The 16,655-nt window shown below is 32.4% G+C and overlaps 2 protein-coding genes across 2 annotated transcripts; one reads left to right on the top strand and one right to left on the bottom strand.

The window, feature by feature from the left end:
• Nucleotides 1–5,114: 5,114 nt before the first annotated feature.
• On the top strand, nt 5,115–7,091 carry LOC122585837 (HVA22-like protein f). The gene is made up of 5 exons (XM_043757961.1): nt 5,115–5,210; nt 5,300–5,326; nt 5,976–6,098; nt 6,226–6,472; nt 6,880–7,091. Exons 1-5 carry the CDS (start codon nt 5,164–5,166, stop codon nt 6,904–6,906), a joined length of 471 nt encoding a protein of 156 aa, XP_043613896.1. The 5' UTR covers nt 5,115–5,163; the 3' UTR covers nt 6,907–7,091.
• A 90-nt stretch (nt 7,092–7,181) lies between these two features.
• LOC122584728 (cytochrome P450 CYP72A219-like) lies at nt 7,182–9,190 on the bottom strand. The gene is made up of 5 exons (XM_043756779.1): nt 8,923–9,190; nt 8,608–8,828; nt 8,276–8,520; nt 7,763–8,147; nt 7,182–7,659 (listed from the first exon to the last, which is right to left on the bottom strand). The coding sequence occupies exons 1-5, from the start codon at nt 9,185–9,187 to the stop codon at nt 7,234–7,236; spliced, it is 1,542 nt and encodes a 513-aa protein (XP_043612714.1). The 5' UTR covers nt 9,188–9,190; the 3' UTR covers nt 7,182–7,233.
• Nucleotides 9,191–16,655: the final 7,465 nt, after the last annotated feature.

Genomic DNA, 16,655 nt, shown 5'->3' with positions numbered 1-16,655 from the left:
CTCCGTTCGATACCATCAACAAATTATTTGATCTTTCCAAAGCAAACCATGGGCAAAAGAAACTCCCAACCCTCTCTCAAAGTTGCCAAGAAACAACCCGCCCATCATTTTAACGCTTTGATAAAGAATCTAAAACCAAAGGTCTTCATAACCGACTCATCAAACTTCTTGACCCTTGTTCAAAAACTTACGGGCAAGGGTGCAGAGTCTCCAACAACCGCCTCTATTCCTCCTCCTATTACTATGCCGATTGTATCATCATCCGAACCAATTACTCATGTGATCCAAATTGATGACCACGATAGCCCAAATCCTAGCTTCGATTATAGCTCCAATCCTAGCCTTGATTATAGTACCGATCCTAGCCTTGATTATAGCTCCAATCCTAGCCTTGATTATACTTCCAATCCTAGCCTTGATTATGGTACCGATCCTAGCTTTGAATATAGCCTTGATCATAATCTTGATTGCAGCCTAGATACTAGCAATGATTATTGTAGTCCTGATCTTAGTGTAGATGACATGTTCATGCCATTTGATTATAGCAATTGTTCGCCTCAAGAGATAGTGCAATGGCCAGAAGAAAGGGTCATCATGGACTATGCTAAGGAGACTGAGCTCAGAAACTTTGAGTCTTGGCTCCTAGACTTTGATTCTCCGGCTTGTATCCAAGATGCACCATTTGTCGCCATGAATACATACGAGTATAACTACAATTATCCATCAGTCATTTGATCCGTAAATGTGTATGTATATATCTAGCATATTGTTTTGTACATCTTGTTAATATTAATTACTTGTATAATGTTGTATATTAATTCTTTTTCTTGTTATTCAAGATTGATTGTATTTATATATTTTACAAATACAAACTTAATTAATAAATCAGAAACAGAGATTTTTTTTTCATGATCAGATGCACTCATTGGGTATATATATATATATATATATGTTACAATATATTTTGGGATCTATATAAGTACGTATATTTCAAGATAGATTTTGCAAAAGTGCACACATCTATGATCTAGCTAGCTCTCCCGTTTTAAGCTATCATCATCATCTACCAATAAAAATGTCATCTATGGATCATGTAAATGATACGACTTGACTACATGTCTACAAGTTATTGCTATTTTTATTATAATTAAGTTATACTAATAATGCAAGAAAATTTGTAAACGTACATTACGAATATGCGTCCAATAATTACGTACCTAGGCGCATTTACATCATTATCTCAAAAAATGATGCATAAAAGTGCAATTGAATAAAAGCGCATTTACATCATTATTTGATCAGAGTGATTCGATTTTACAATATATGTCTTGACTTGCATATATTACGTTCGAGCGAGATTTTAAGTTTAAATTCGATTAAGAATACAATAAACATATACCGCGCGAGTATTACAAGAAATGTGCCATTTATGACACATGCACTAAAAGTGTTGCTAAATTTTAATTAGTCTATTAACACTCTCTAGAAAGCTTGAATAAAAGATTTGAGTTTTTATGTTTTAACAAGACATTTTGTTTCAAAAATGTAGGCAAATTTTTTTACACACACTTAGCAAAATATAGGTAAATGTTGAATCCCACACTATATGTGCACGTACGTACATAAAATGTCTTAAAATATTATTAACATTTTTATAACTTTTAGAGCTAATAAATTACATCAATCATCCTTGTAGTTTGTTAAAAATTACATGTTTCATTCGTATGTATCTTTCGACTTTGGACATTCGTCCACACTTTTGGTTCAAATGTCAAGAAACTTGGTCAGAAGTCCTCACTTTTGGTCACCCATCCAATTCTTTTGGACCAAAATTATTATGGAAGTATATACAGAAATATTACTCTAAAGTCACAGTTAAAACCATTAAATATGAAAATAGGGATGTAACATACAATATCTGACAAACCACGCAAAGATGATTTTTGTAATAAATTAACTCTTAATAATATATACTTTTATAATGTTTAATAGTTTCTCCACATTTTATATCTTATAGAATCGTCATTTTAAACTATATGTAAGTAATATATCGATGAAAATTTGGTTTACTTAATTGATCATAAATTCATAACATGACAATGGACTAATATTAATTAATCCATATACTGTATTCGATGTGACGGGGATCGTTATTGTAACATCAAATGTCAACTTTAATAACACATCATAGCGGCTTTGCATTTAGGTATTGATAATAAAATTCTTAAATTGTACGTCTTTAATTAAAGATATATTGTATAATAAAAGTTCGAAATTTTTTAATATCCAAAAACCTAGCTTCTAACAACTATTGTATAATTATGAGATCACATGTCGTTTAACATTACATGAGGGAGATGAAATATAAACAGTCTTAATCGTATTTAAGATAAAGTTATAAAGACGATGTTTTCATAAATTAAAAATCCTTCAGAATAATTATAATACTCATAACTTCATAAGGGTGAATATTTGGATATAACTTTAGAAAAAAAAAAAAAGTAGCAAATAAATTCACATTGACATATCAATATCAATTTTTGTTGCAAAAAAAGCGACACGGTAAATGTCACTGTAACAATGGCGCATTCACACGGTTAATTAGTCGATTTTTGCTAGATTCCAACAATGTCACATTTCCATATCTTTGGCTGGTAGTTGTCTCTGTAACTTTCATGCACTAGTTAAAACGTGGCCGTGACGATTTATATTGCGGCTAAATATATCTCCTTTTCATACAAAACTCAAATACCTCTAAATATTCCATCATTTGGCTTTATATGAACATATTTTACGATAGAGCTAGATATGTCCTGTACTTACGTGTATACATTTTTGTGAACATAAAATATACTAGTAAGTAGTTTTTAGTCATCCATCCAATTGAGTTACTATTTTAATATAACCACAAAGATGGGGTAATATTTTATGTGTATATTATATTATTATAACGAAGGATGCACGATTTCAGTTTAGACGGTCTAATCTATCTATAATATAACTAAAAGATGGGGTGAGAGTACACTTGACACATCTAATATCTCTTTTTTAGCCTAATACTCTCTCTTTATTAATTCTCTATTTTTTAATATATATTTAATAAAAAATAACAAACCTTTAATAATTAAATATTATAAAAAATCTTGATTTATTATTATTATTATCTACTTTTTTGTTTTTCTTTTTATTTAATTAAAATTGAAAAAAAAGAGTCAACTTGAATCAATATTATATGGAGTTAATTTTCATATGTTTATTCTTTAGCTTTCGTATTGATTAAATTGTAATATTGGTTATACATGTTTTGTTTCTCTTTTTAATTAACTAAAGTTGGAAAAAAAGGTACACTAGAATCAATATTTATATGGTGTTAATTTTCATATGTTTCTTCTTTAGCTTTTGTATTCATTAAATTGTGATATTGGTCATACACTTTTTGTTTCACAATTATTATAATATATCTTGAGACTACCCGTCCAATAGACGGGCCTGATGACTAGTTAATTAGTAAAGTAGTAATTAGTTATGTAGCTTAACGATATAGACTTAAAAGTTAAAAGTGATAATTATCTCACCAAAAATATATATGAAAAACATTTTGTTCATATATTATGGGCGGGCCTATATATGGTTGTACCAATGAATAATCGATCATCTGACCAATTAGTCGGAGGTAAAGGTGTGATGGTTTACTCTACGGAGATTCTTGCCTATGATTCCTAGTTCAATCCTTTTGGGTCGTGTTACATGGATAAAAGTTCATGTAGTGAAAACTGGGATTCGAACTAGGCTTGGACGTTAATGTAACAAGGTGTCTGATGTACTGTATTAAAAGTGTTATATATATATATATATATATTGGCACTATTTATTATTATGGATAAATTCAAATGGATATTTATTTCCATTTATACATTTAACTAATGATGTATTCATCAGGGACAGTACTGAAGGAGGGAGACAAGGGGGCAATGCCCCCTCGAAAAATTTAATTTAAAAATAAAATTTTTTTATGGATTTTTAAAATTTTTCCTATAGGTTTTTAACATTTTGCACCCTTTTAAATTTATTTTTCATGAACTTTTTTTTGCCTCCCTCCAAAAATTTTTCTGGTAACGCCTCTGGTATTCGTATAGGGTTTTGTTAAACACAACATTAAGTGTTATAGTTAAGTTGTATTGAATAGTTTTATATATTTACTATAAAATTCGAGAGCTTAGCTTTTGATATGAAAAATACAAATTTTTTATGCACGTTAAGTGCAACCTACATTTTTCATTGGTATATTATGAGTTTAATCACTTTCAATTCTAACATTGTAATTTGTATATTACGTACTTGTAGAGACGGTATCAGGAAAAAATTTCAAAAGAGGCAAAATTAAAAAATCGTGAAAAAAAAAATCTAAAAGAGGACAAAATTTAAAAGAACCTATAATTTTTTTTTGAAAATCCATGAAAATTTTAAAATAGATGACAAAATTTATAATTTGGAGCGGTCATTGCCCCCCTTCCCCCCTAACCGCCGTATTTGGTGGTTTCTATTCTTATTCAGTGGCACAAATTTTATTGAGCGCTAGAAAGATCTTTCAAAAATATAAAGTTAGCTACACGTACGAATGATACCAATAACATCAATAAAGTGTACTAACATTTTTCATAAAGGAAAAATTAAGAAAATACAGAATATGGGCTGAATTCGTAACATGGACTACCCTTCCATGTGGATAGACATGCTAATCTGGCCCATTTTAGGCCTAGCTTAATTACATTTACCCGCTTGACCCCAATCATTCGTACCAATTATTAAAAAGATATTCGTTTTGCCACCTATGCGTTTCATGAACTAGTATCTCCTCATTTAGGTATCTATAAGCATGCTCCCATATTCATTCTGTGCAAGCTTTATGTTAGAATAATATAATATGCAAGGATTCCAAGGCCAACTTCATAGACTTTTGGCATGTACCACCCTCCATCTTTCTTGCTTGTAAATAAAGGAAAGAAGATTATACCCAAAAGTTATGCTTTGCTTCATCTTTAACAATCAAACTATTACTTATATAACTTGGAAGATTCACAATGCCATACATATAACTAATTTGTTCTAATCGAGAAGTGTTCAACGACATTGAAGCCGCAAAAGGAAAAAAAAAACAAAACAATGGGGCTTCTTGCGACACTTGCTAAAAATTTAGATACGCTACTTGGGTAAGAATTTGACCTTTTTTAGGATAATTCTATAAAAAAATTTTATTTTTGGACTAACTTAATTGTTTTATTATGTCTTCTTGATGTAGGCCGGGCGTTATGCTTGTTTTCCCCTTGTAAGTGGCACCTTCTCTTAATATAATCGATAACAGATTCAGTTATGCTTGTTTTATTTTCAATTTGTACTAAACCATAAAAAAAAAAAAAAAAAAAAGAAAAGAAAAAAGAAATCAATGCATCAACCTATAATTGAGTGTTCTGATGGGCTGTTGGTTCAATAAAGAACGGAAAAGAAAAATACAAAGCATTGCAAACTGGGCTTGTGTGCCTGTGAACAAGAAACGGCCCAATGGGCTAACATAACCGAAAATTTTATTTTGTGTTATTATTTTATCGTTTTCCTGCTTTTGACACCCAATTTTTCTCACGAGTTAAATACTTTAGTATTTACATTTTATACATTATGATCTTAGAAAAATCTGCAAAGTCAAGTATTAATTTATAATATAATGTTTTTGATGCCATGGGTCAAGAACAGTTTTACCATCCTTGTTAAAATGTTTTCTTAAATCATGGGACACGGTCTTCTCGTGGGTCGTGGTGAGCCAATCATCCGTTAACAATGCCACGAAGGAAATCGTCGGGTCAATGATTTTGTTGATGCATACTGAAAAATACAAGACTTGTTTTCTTGTAAAACGACCCGTTTATAGTTTTATTACTTCAAAAGTAACTAATGACTACAATTGTATAAATCCATGAAAGGTATGCGTCAATGCTAGCAATCGAGAGTTCTACATCAGAAGAGGATCAACAATGGCTTACCTATTGGGTTTTATACTCGTTCATTACCCTTTTCGAGCTTTCCTTTTGGAAAGTCCTCCAATGGTAAGTTATACTATTTCATATAAACAAATTGGCAAACATCAAAGCAAATAAGATTAAGGCTTCCATTGAGGGTGTCATATATTTTTATTTTGTACAAAATGATAATGCTTTGTATTCACTTGAACAGGATTCCATTTTGGCCCTACTTGAAGCTTTTGTTTTGTATGTGGTTGGTGCTACCCGGGATCAATGGGGCAGCATATGTATACGCAAATATAGCAAGAAAATATGTCAATGTAGGGGGCCGTGTGAGCTCTAAGTACCCAGAGGGACAACGTAAAGTCCTCCAAATGATGAGCCTTGATGCACGAAAGTCAGTTGAACGCTATATCGAGAAATATGGACCAGAGGCATTTGACCGAGTTGTCAAAGCGGTATATCTATGACCCCACAACTTATTTGGCTTCATCATTGTAGCATAGAGGGGGTAGCTTAACATGTCAAATGGGTTGGGTAATGAGTGAAAATAAGGGTCAGACCGAAATTGGTTGTTTTGGGTTGACTTTTAATCCATTTAACTTATTCTTTTACCCAATGAAATATAGTGCAGAAAATCACTACTCACTAGTCAAACAACAAAAGTCTTATCATCCCTTTTATAGCTTTATAAATTCTATCAAGATTCATCACCCAACATACAAATTATATCATACTTTTAACAATATTCTAGAAAATGTCGATGAAATGCTACTTTCATTAATCATCAATTAGGTATATTATAAATCGGTTAATTAAGCAAATATGAAATACTTTTATTCATTGTAATTGTGGGTTGTTGCAGGCTGAAAAGGAAGCAAACAGAAAATAAGAAGATTTATGGGCTTTCAACTTTTATGAAACTCCATAAAAGCTAATTATGTTCTAATCTATGGCATTATTCTTGTAATTGTTTGGTATTCTATATTTTTTATTACAATTAATTTGAATGTTCCAATAGTCTTTGCCTATGTATTTACCAGTATATATATTAGTATGTTAATTTTTTTTTAACAACTTATAAAAGAGTACTAATTACATTGCACACAAACTAAAGTTATACATATAATCATATATATATGTGACAAGCAAATAGATTGCTTTGTTTTTATGGATACAATAGTGCAAATTATTAGACTGAAACATGGATGATGACCATTTAGAACTTATTTAGAATCAAGGGAGCGCCAAACTGAGGTTGCAAAGTGATGATGGTGTGAGGGGCATGCGAGTATGATGGTGATAATTCAAAAGAGAAGTGTTGAAGTATCATTACTAGTGCCATTTTTGCTTCCATCATAGCAAAATTTTGTCCGATACATATACGTGGCCCCCCTCCAAATGGTACATAGGAAGCTTGCCCCTTGGTCGCTTTTAACACACCTTCAGAAAATCTATCGGGATTGAACTCTTTTACATCATCTCCCCATAAATCACGGTCATGGTGTAATAGTAACGTGTTCAATTGGATATGTGTTCCTGCTGGTAAAGTAATGTTCCCTAATTTGGTTTCTTTATGTACCATCCTTCCTAGTGCTGCCCCCGGTGGATATAATCTAAGAACCTCATTGAAAATCATGTTCACCTAAAAACCGAAAAATATATTCAATTACAGTAAAGAAAATGTGGCAGTGAGAAACATCACGACTACATAAGATAGATTCGTAAACTGGTACAAAAAAGCTTACAACTTTGAGATGATTTAACCCATCAATATCTGGTTTTTTATCCCCAAAGACATCTAAAACTTCATTTCTAGCACGGGTCTGCCAATCTGAGTATTGACTTAGTAAAATCAAAGTCCAAACGAGCAGATTTCCAGTGGTTTCTTGCCCTGCAAAGTAGAAAAGCTTGCACTCTTCGATTACTTCCTCTAAGCTTAGTCCAAATATACTATTTCCATGATGTTTGATTTCTTTGTAATTGGAATCCAAGAGTATGCCCAAAAGGTCTTCATTATCAAAGTTCCCAAGTTTCATCATGATCACCCTCTTGTCGATGATACTTCTTATTAAAGCCTTCACTTCCTTGTCGATCTCTTTAATCCTCATGTTGGACCGTGTTGGCAAAAATCTATAAAAATCAAGTTTAACTGTAAAATCAATGCATACATCAAATATTAACTTGTGGTATCTTTATAAATGAGTGCAACTTACTAAAATAAGAGCAAGTTAAAAAATGTCGAGTAGAAATTTACCGACCTTGATCCTGGAATGTAAACAGATTGTTCTGCTTTTATGATAAGTTCTGATTGTTCTTGTTGAAGTTGAAATATCTTCCTTCCTTCCTCAAAACTACTACCGAAAGCAGTACGTGAAATTACATCACTAGTAAATGACTGAAGATAAGGCCACACATCGACTTCACAACAGATATCTTTGGTTAACATTTTGTCCCACTTTTGGATCATTTCGCTACAACTTGTATAAAACGCAGGTACCATATGCTACAAAAGTATATAAAATTCTAGTTTACAATCATTTTTTTCATATGGTAACATAAGAGAAAAGGCATATATGAGGTAGAAATTAACCTTGAGCTTCACCACATGAAATGCAGGGTTTATGATTTTTCTATGTTTGATCCATTGGTCAGCATCGGTGTCAATTAATCCCTTTGCTAGCAATTTTGTTAGCGGGTTTCCTCCTCGTGGCTTTTGAAATTGATAATAGTTAGCGAATATCTCTCTTATCATAGAAGGTTCAGACACTTGCACCACCGGTTTGTAGCCCATCCATGTAAAACAAACCTTGCCTATAAAAGTAAACGATACTATTTCTTTCGCGCATTTGAATAACAAGCAAAAATAGATAATCATGTATATATAGTTACTACGAACGTCACGTACCATATGTAGTGGCAGACTTATGCACGAATGGAAGCACTCGTGGAACGATATCATCTGTTAGACCTATGGGTTTAGATTTAGCTTGAACTATCAACTCCACCATCTCTTTCAAATCTCCAAAGAAAATTTTGTAAGAGTTGCCATGTAGACCTTGTTCTGTTAGAAATTTTTCGATTTTCTTTGGTTTGAACCACACCAAGTTCAAAAATCTGATAAATGCATATGTGATCAATAATACTAAACCTCCCACAACATAAATTGACATTATTATACTAACTTTTTGATTGGGCCGGGTATGTGGGCATAATCAACAAGCTAGATGTTTTATGAATGTTTTTGTCTTCTAAGATGCATGATGATTCTTATATAAGAATTATATTTCATCTGACTACCCTATGGATTAGAGAATTTTAAATAACGTCCCTTGATTGTGGTATATATATTTTCATTCGCTAATTTAAGGTCTTTTTTTAGACGACATAGTTTTAATACTATTATTAAGATTGTTTTACGTGTAGTACACACTAAAAGATATTAAAAAACATATATATATTGTACTGTAATTGGTGAGTAGAGTTTGACCTCTCAACTTAAACATGTTCTAAAATCACCAGTGGTTTATTGTTGATATATCAGTTAAAAAATTCATAAAATCACAACACCACTTAATTAATTTTCTGTCTACTGATTCAATATTTAAAACAGTACTATAATGTTTTTCAGTTGAACCTATTAAAACTTTGATGGGTGATTACAAATATTAAAGAATCAGCTAGCACTTTTCTAAAAATGTATGTATGAAATTTTGGATTGTTAAATATTGTTCATATTTTGAAATATATTGATACTTTGTTTATTTATGTATGATGTATGATGAAGAATTTTCATCTTTTAGCATTTGTTGGATCAAGTAGCTAGTGCCATTCCGGATTATTAGAAAGAAAGAAAAAATAGAAACCAACCGCAATTTATTTATTTCTTACTTCAAAATGATTTGTTTACTTGACAAGTACTAAATATCTTATTGTACAATTTAATATTATGCTAGTTATACCAATATGCATTTTAATTAAATATTATGAAACAAATTCATATTGTAAGTTTCTAACTCATATTAAGCTTACCCTATCATTCTGAAAAGTAGTAATATTATAGAGTTTGAGTTTTGAATGTCTAATATTTCTATCTCTACTCTCTTAAAAAGCAAAATGGTCCTTTTTTATTTTTAGTAATTTATGTTTTTAAATACCGTCACCGACAATACTAGACCGTCATGCCCACTATCGTCGCTGCATTGTGCGGTACCATGCTTGTACTTATTTAAATGTACACAATGTTCACCATATTACTTTGTACCGGGTATTTTCTTTGGATCAATGCATTATGGAATTTCTTAAGAAAAAAAAATGTCGCTACATATTTTTCTATTTTCACGTGATATGCATCAAACTATTAGATGTTATTTCACATACTTTATTTATTTTTAACTTCATATATATTACACTTTTAACTAATATTCTTATAATGTGGTTATTCAAAATACATTGGTAGTTTTGCATTTCATAGGTATATTTATATATAAAAAAAATTGAGTTTGATGTGTATTATATAAAATACATTGGTATTTTTGCATTTCATTGGTAGTTTAATGTATAATAAAAAAGCAAGTGATGCATAATCAAATAAAATTGTAAAAGTGTTGCATATAATTTAGAATAATATTGATTATTGTTTTACAACTTATATCATATGTGTTACTTTGTTTTAGATAGAGTATAAATTGATTTGTTCACTAGGTTATATATATCATTCGCCTATGAATATTAAGTTATAAGTTAAAAGTTCAATGTTTCTTCCAATTCAAATGATTATTATATAAATCTATATACTTATTCAAATATCACATTATATTCCGTTTGGTGTTGCATGCCTTCAATACCTGCAATTACATTTTGTTATCTTTTGGTTCCCTTATATATGTATGCTTAAACTTTGACATTTCAAATATATATCTATCTAAAAGCAAGATTACAATTGTTCATAAAAACAAAAGCAATTTACAATATTGAATACATATATCTATCGTGTAATGAAACCAAAAATTAAAAGAACGAAGAGTAGAAAATAAAAAGACAATGTAAAAACATATATATAAAAAAGACAGAAACGAGGACGACATTTCTTAGCCGGCATGCCCGGCGATTCAAAAAGCTATAATAAGGCAATCCATGGGCATGGAACTCCGAAATAACCAATGTACAACAAACTTTTAATCATGTCTAAAAAATTCTTGTCGGTAGATAGAACTAAGACTCATTTTAGCTAGGAGCTTACTTTAACTACTTATTTAATTACGTTAGGTTGTTGTAGTCCATAAATAAGAATAAAACTTTATCAGAGCTTGCATTCGATGCTGTTGATTCAATTTCTTAGATAAAATCTAAATGGTTCAAATAAATTTTTTTTAGCCAGAAGCTTACTTTAACTACTTATTTAGCTACTTTAGGTAGTTGTAGTCTATAAATAAGAATATATTTTATTAGAATTTGCATTTGATGCCGTTGATTTAATTTCTTAGATAAAATCTAGATGGTGTAAATAAATATAGTACTCTATTATCTTTCACTTATTAAAATAAGGTGCATTTAAATAACATTTTCATCGACTCCAATTCCTAGTTCAAGTAACGATAAATAAAAGTTATCGTAAATAGCACAAATAAAGTTAACTTTATTTAATACAGATATTTTTTTTTGAAAGGCAATTTAATACACCGTAAACAAAATCAAAACCGCTTAAATAACATTCACGCGGTAGATAAAAATTAGGGAAAAATACAAATTTCGTCCCTGTGGTCATTCGAAAAGCTAGTGTTTCATCCCTCCGTTAGTTTTGGATTTTTTTTCATCCCTGTGGTGTGCTTTCTGTTCTTTCCGTTAACGTCCCTCTGTTAAGACCCCTCACGTGCATGTCACGTGAGGGGTAATTTCGTAATTTGGCTCATATAAGTCATATAAAAATGTCAAAAATCCACTTAAATCATATATCCAACATTCCAACCTATCCAACCCGATCATTTCCCCCTTTTCCTCTCCCCCTTTTCAATTGAGCCCTAATTTCACCTCCCCTTTTGAATCGATGGTAGGATATTGTCTTTGTGGGAAGTCTTCTGTTGTGAAAACATCATGGACACCACTGAATCCTGGTCGTCGTTTTTATTGTTGTTCAAGAAGTGTAAGTATTCCCGACCCTATTTTTAATTGTAAGCCTTCTGTTTGTTTTGATTTGAAAGTCGAAATAGTTTTCTTGAATCGGGGCCCCCTTTTTTAGTTTTCTTGTATTTGGTTGTTATCTTGATATTACCAGGAAACAAAAAGTTGTGGTTTTCTTGGATGGGTGGATCCACCAATGTGTGAAAGATCGACTGATATAATTCACAAAAACAAGTTGGAAGCTACTTTGAAAGAAAAAAATGAACAAGTGGCTAGATTGAAGAAATGCTTGGTTTTCAGTTGGATTTTTTTTATATGTTTTTGGTTTTTTTGTTGAAGTATTATTAAGTTGGTTTGTATTCACTTTTTTGTTTGAAGTATTATTAGTTTGTATTGTGATGTTGGTTCAATGTATAAAATTTTTCCCTTCAATGTAATATTGGTGCTTTAACCATCAAAATTGCCATAAACATGTAATATTGGTACTTTAAATCTGCTTGTGAATTCAAAAACATAGTAGGCATATAACCATTGACATATAACCATCAAAATTGGCAGATAACCATCATAATGGTGTATATAAGCATCAAAATTGTGACAAGTTACAAACAGAAACAAAGTCTAGGTTTAAAAACAGAATTCAGAAACAAATTACACATCAGAAACAAAAACAGTTTTTCTAAATCATTGAGTTACACATCCAATGGTTGACTGCATCCAGCTTGGCTAGCAGTTGCAGGAACTTGAGTAGCAGATTTTCTTGGCTAGCAGTTGGCTGACTTGCACTCTCACCAGCTTGAGCAGCAGTTCTCTCTGTTCTTTTAACAGGAGGATTTGGCTGACTTGCACTCACACCAGCAGTCTTCTTTCTCTTCACACCCTTACTTGGCTGACTTGGACCAGCTTAAGTTGCACCACCTTGGCCCTTGCAATTGACAGCATTTTGACCCTTATTCCCACACTTCCCACATGTAATGCTCTTCCTTTTCCTACTAATCTTCCCATTTTTCACCATTTTGGCAGCTTCAATTTCCATTGTACTTTTTTTCCTTTGTTTTTTGGGCCTGCCTACTTGAGTCTTATGTTTAGGAGGGAGAAGTCTAGTAGGGCATTCACTTTTTGGCCATGATGTGGATCCAACCACAGGTTCAATCTTAAAATTGTAAACCTCTTTCCATGTGTCCAACCTATAACATGCATGAACCCAATCCTCAAGTTCCCCTGTACATATTGAATTCTTTTTAGCATCCCATAACCCACACACTGCATGTTTGCAAGGCATCCCAGTCAACTGCCAGTTCCCACAAGTACATGTTCTTAACCTTATATCTACCACACATTGCTCCCTATAAGAATCCTTAACCTGAAACTTGTCCATCCCATTCCAAATAGCAGTACACTTATTAGCAACTGTTTTAATTACCTCAAATAGCATGGTAGCTGCAGGTGTCAAAGGACCCTTTTGTACATCAATGACCTTCTGAACAATAACTACTCTCTTCATCAGATACTCTCTAATGTATTCTAGGCAGCTTATAATAGGTTTCTCTCTTGCTTCAACCAATCTACTATTAAAACTTTCACATATATTGTTCAACAGGATATCACAATGAGCCCTCCCTGAGAATAACATTAAATTTTAATGCAACATACTAATGTAACAGTTAACTAGTATAAAAATAACCAGAAAAATTACTAATGAAAATTACCAGAAAAATGTGCTCTACTCCAATGTTGAGGGTTGATTGCCTTCAAATACTTATATGCACCTTCATTCTCCACCCTGAGCTCTTCCATTGCAGCATCAAAATCCATGACATTTGTTCTAGTTGCACACTTCCATAACAGCTCTCTTATAATTTCACCTTTGAATGTCTTGCTCATATTTTCATAGATATGTCTAAGACAATATCTATGTTCTGCACTTGGGAAAACTTTAGCTAAAGCTGGAATCAATCCCTGTCAGTGACAAGAGTATGACAATTATGACATAGTTTTAAATAATTAAATCTTAATTTTATTGAATAGTTAATTAAACAATACCTTCTGTCTGTCTGAAATGAATGTGAAATTGCCATTTGTTGGTATATCCAAGTCTTCTGCAATCAACTCCAAAAACGATTTCCATGAATCAAATGTTTCAGCTTCAACAATAGCATATGCTAGAGGGTATATTCCATTATTAGGATCCACACCCACTGCTGTGAGAACCTGACCTGGATATGGACCCTACATGAAGGCACCATCAAACCCTAGCAAATCTCTCCCACATGTTTTAAACCCTTCTTTCAAAGGCCCCAAACAAACATATATCCTCCTAAATATCCTTGTTTCTGAGTTTGGGTTTGGTTCTGGATGAACATCAATTCTCACAGTAGTGTTTGGGTTTCTTCTCATAAGCTCCAAACCATAATCTCTTAATCTTTCATACTGTTGGTTGTAATCTTTCATACAGTAGTAATTTCGTTGCAGATGAAGGTAGAGTCACACTGCCTTAATTCCCTTACTTGAAGACATTTATGTTCTTCTGTTAAGGTTTTGACCATCCACCTATTCTCTCCTTTTCCCTTAGATACATGTAAAGTCCATGGGCAAGTGGACTTTTTTGCTTTTTTCACCTCTGTATCCTGACACAAATCCCCAATAACCCCCTTTCCTTTGTCAATTTTACTCTTTTGACCCTCTGCATTTTCTTCTTTATCTAACTGACCCTCTACAGTTGTTTTTTCCTTTGTTTTTTGTGATTTTTCTGGTGAAGCAAGTCTTTGTTTTTCCTGCCTTATGAAATTCTTTGTCATCACTGGTTTAGAAGATGAAGAAACCATACCAAAACACCTAGCCCTCACCCTCACATTGTCATCTTTTACAAGCTTAATATCCATCCTAGTGTCAATTGCATGTTGTTTGATCATGGCTTTCAGTGGTTTTTTTGAACTGAACACTTGGGACACATAGAATCTACTTTTAACCACTATATTAGGGTCATAAATCTGCTTCCTTCTCAAGTGTTTCAGTTTCTTCTTTCTATCACCTTCTGCAGTGTCCTCATCAGGACCACTGTCAAAGTCATCAAAGTCTATTGGCACAACCTCCTCATTCATCTCCAATTCTCCTATTTGTGGAGTAAACTCTTTTTTCTCACTGGATTTTTGTTCTTTCTCAAAGTTAAACTTAAAGTTTTTCATGTCAATTTCATAGTCATCATCTCCTTCTTTGTCAAGTGCTGCACCACCACCTACATGCTCATCCTCCTCATTGTCATCATCCCCAACATCTCTTTCTTTCTCAGGTTCAAAATCACCATCCTCACTATCATCTCCCTCTGTTCTGCTCTCATTCTCTTCTTCATCTGCTTCATTCTCTTGTTCCTCGGTTTCATTATCTTCTTCATCTGCTTCATTCTCTTGTTCCTCAGTTTCATTCTCTTCTTCATCTGCTTCATTCTGTTGTTCCTCAATTTCATTCTCTTCTTCATCTGCTTCATTCTCTTCTACATCTGAGCCATAACCTTCCACATTCTGTTCTACATTCACATTCTGTTCTAAATTCGTGACATTTGGTATTGCTTTTTCTATTACATTTTGTTCCACAATTGGTCCTTTAATTGATTGCTTACTCTGTTCACCAGGACCCTCAATCAACAATGGTTTTCTAAACGTAGAATTCTTAAAATCAACTACATTCAGCTCATCATCTATTTCCTCTATAATACACCCTGTTTTAGGGAGAAAATGATCCTCTAATGTGGTAACCCCATGTTCCACATACACATGAATTTCTTGAAACTTAGGAACATAACTTATCATCTTAATAATATCCTTATCAGTTCCTAATGGTCTAAGACCAACATCTAAATCTTTTTCAGGAAGCAAAAAATGATAATACATTATACCATCATACCCAAGTTCTGTAATCATATCATTCATGTCATGCATAGAAAATATATCATGCTCAATAAAGTCAAAAGCTTGAATCTTTCCATCGACGTATTCTCTATTAGGGTTTTCTGTGAACTTATCATCATAATGAACGTGGATGATAAAAAGATCCTTGTAAACATCTGCATGAAAAAACAAAAAAAAATTAAAAAAATGATAAACCTTTTTTTTGGCGAAACCCCTAAAAAAATAACAAAAAAAACCCTAAATACTTCTTTTTATGAAAAACCTATATTAATACTTACCATAAATATAATTCAGATCATCTTCGTCATCTGGTTGTCTTTTACGCCATCGTGGTCTTTCCATGTTGTTTTGTGTGTGTTTTTTTTGGGGGGAATTCGAAAGGGTGGGAGTCTGAGAGAGCACGGGGATGAAAAATGAGAAAATAGGACGGTGGTTGTTTACATATCGAGACCCACAATCCAATAAAAAAATGAGACGAAATTGCCCCTCACGTGACTTGCACGTGGGGAAGACTTAACGGAGACAGGGACGAAAGCACACCACAGAGATGAAAAAAAATCCAAAACTAACGCAGGGATGAAACACTAGCTTTTCGAATGACCACAGGGACGAAATT

Source organism: Erigeron canadensis, chromosome 1 (genome assembly GCF_010389155.1).
Source record: "Erigeron canadensis isolate Cc75 chromosome 1, C_canadensis_v1, whole genome shotgun sequence".
Classification (NCBI taxonomy): Eukaryota; Viridiplantae; Streptophyta; class Magnoliopsida; order Asterales; family Asteraceae; genus Erigeron; species Erigeron canadensis.
The sequence above is the reverse complement of the archived record's forward strand: the minus strand, read 5'-3'. Positions and strand labels throughout refer to the sequence as shown.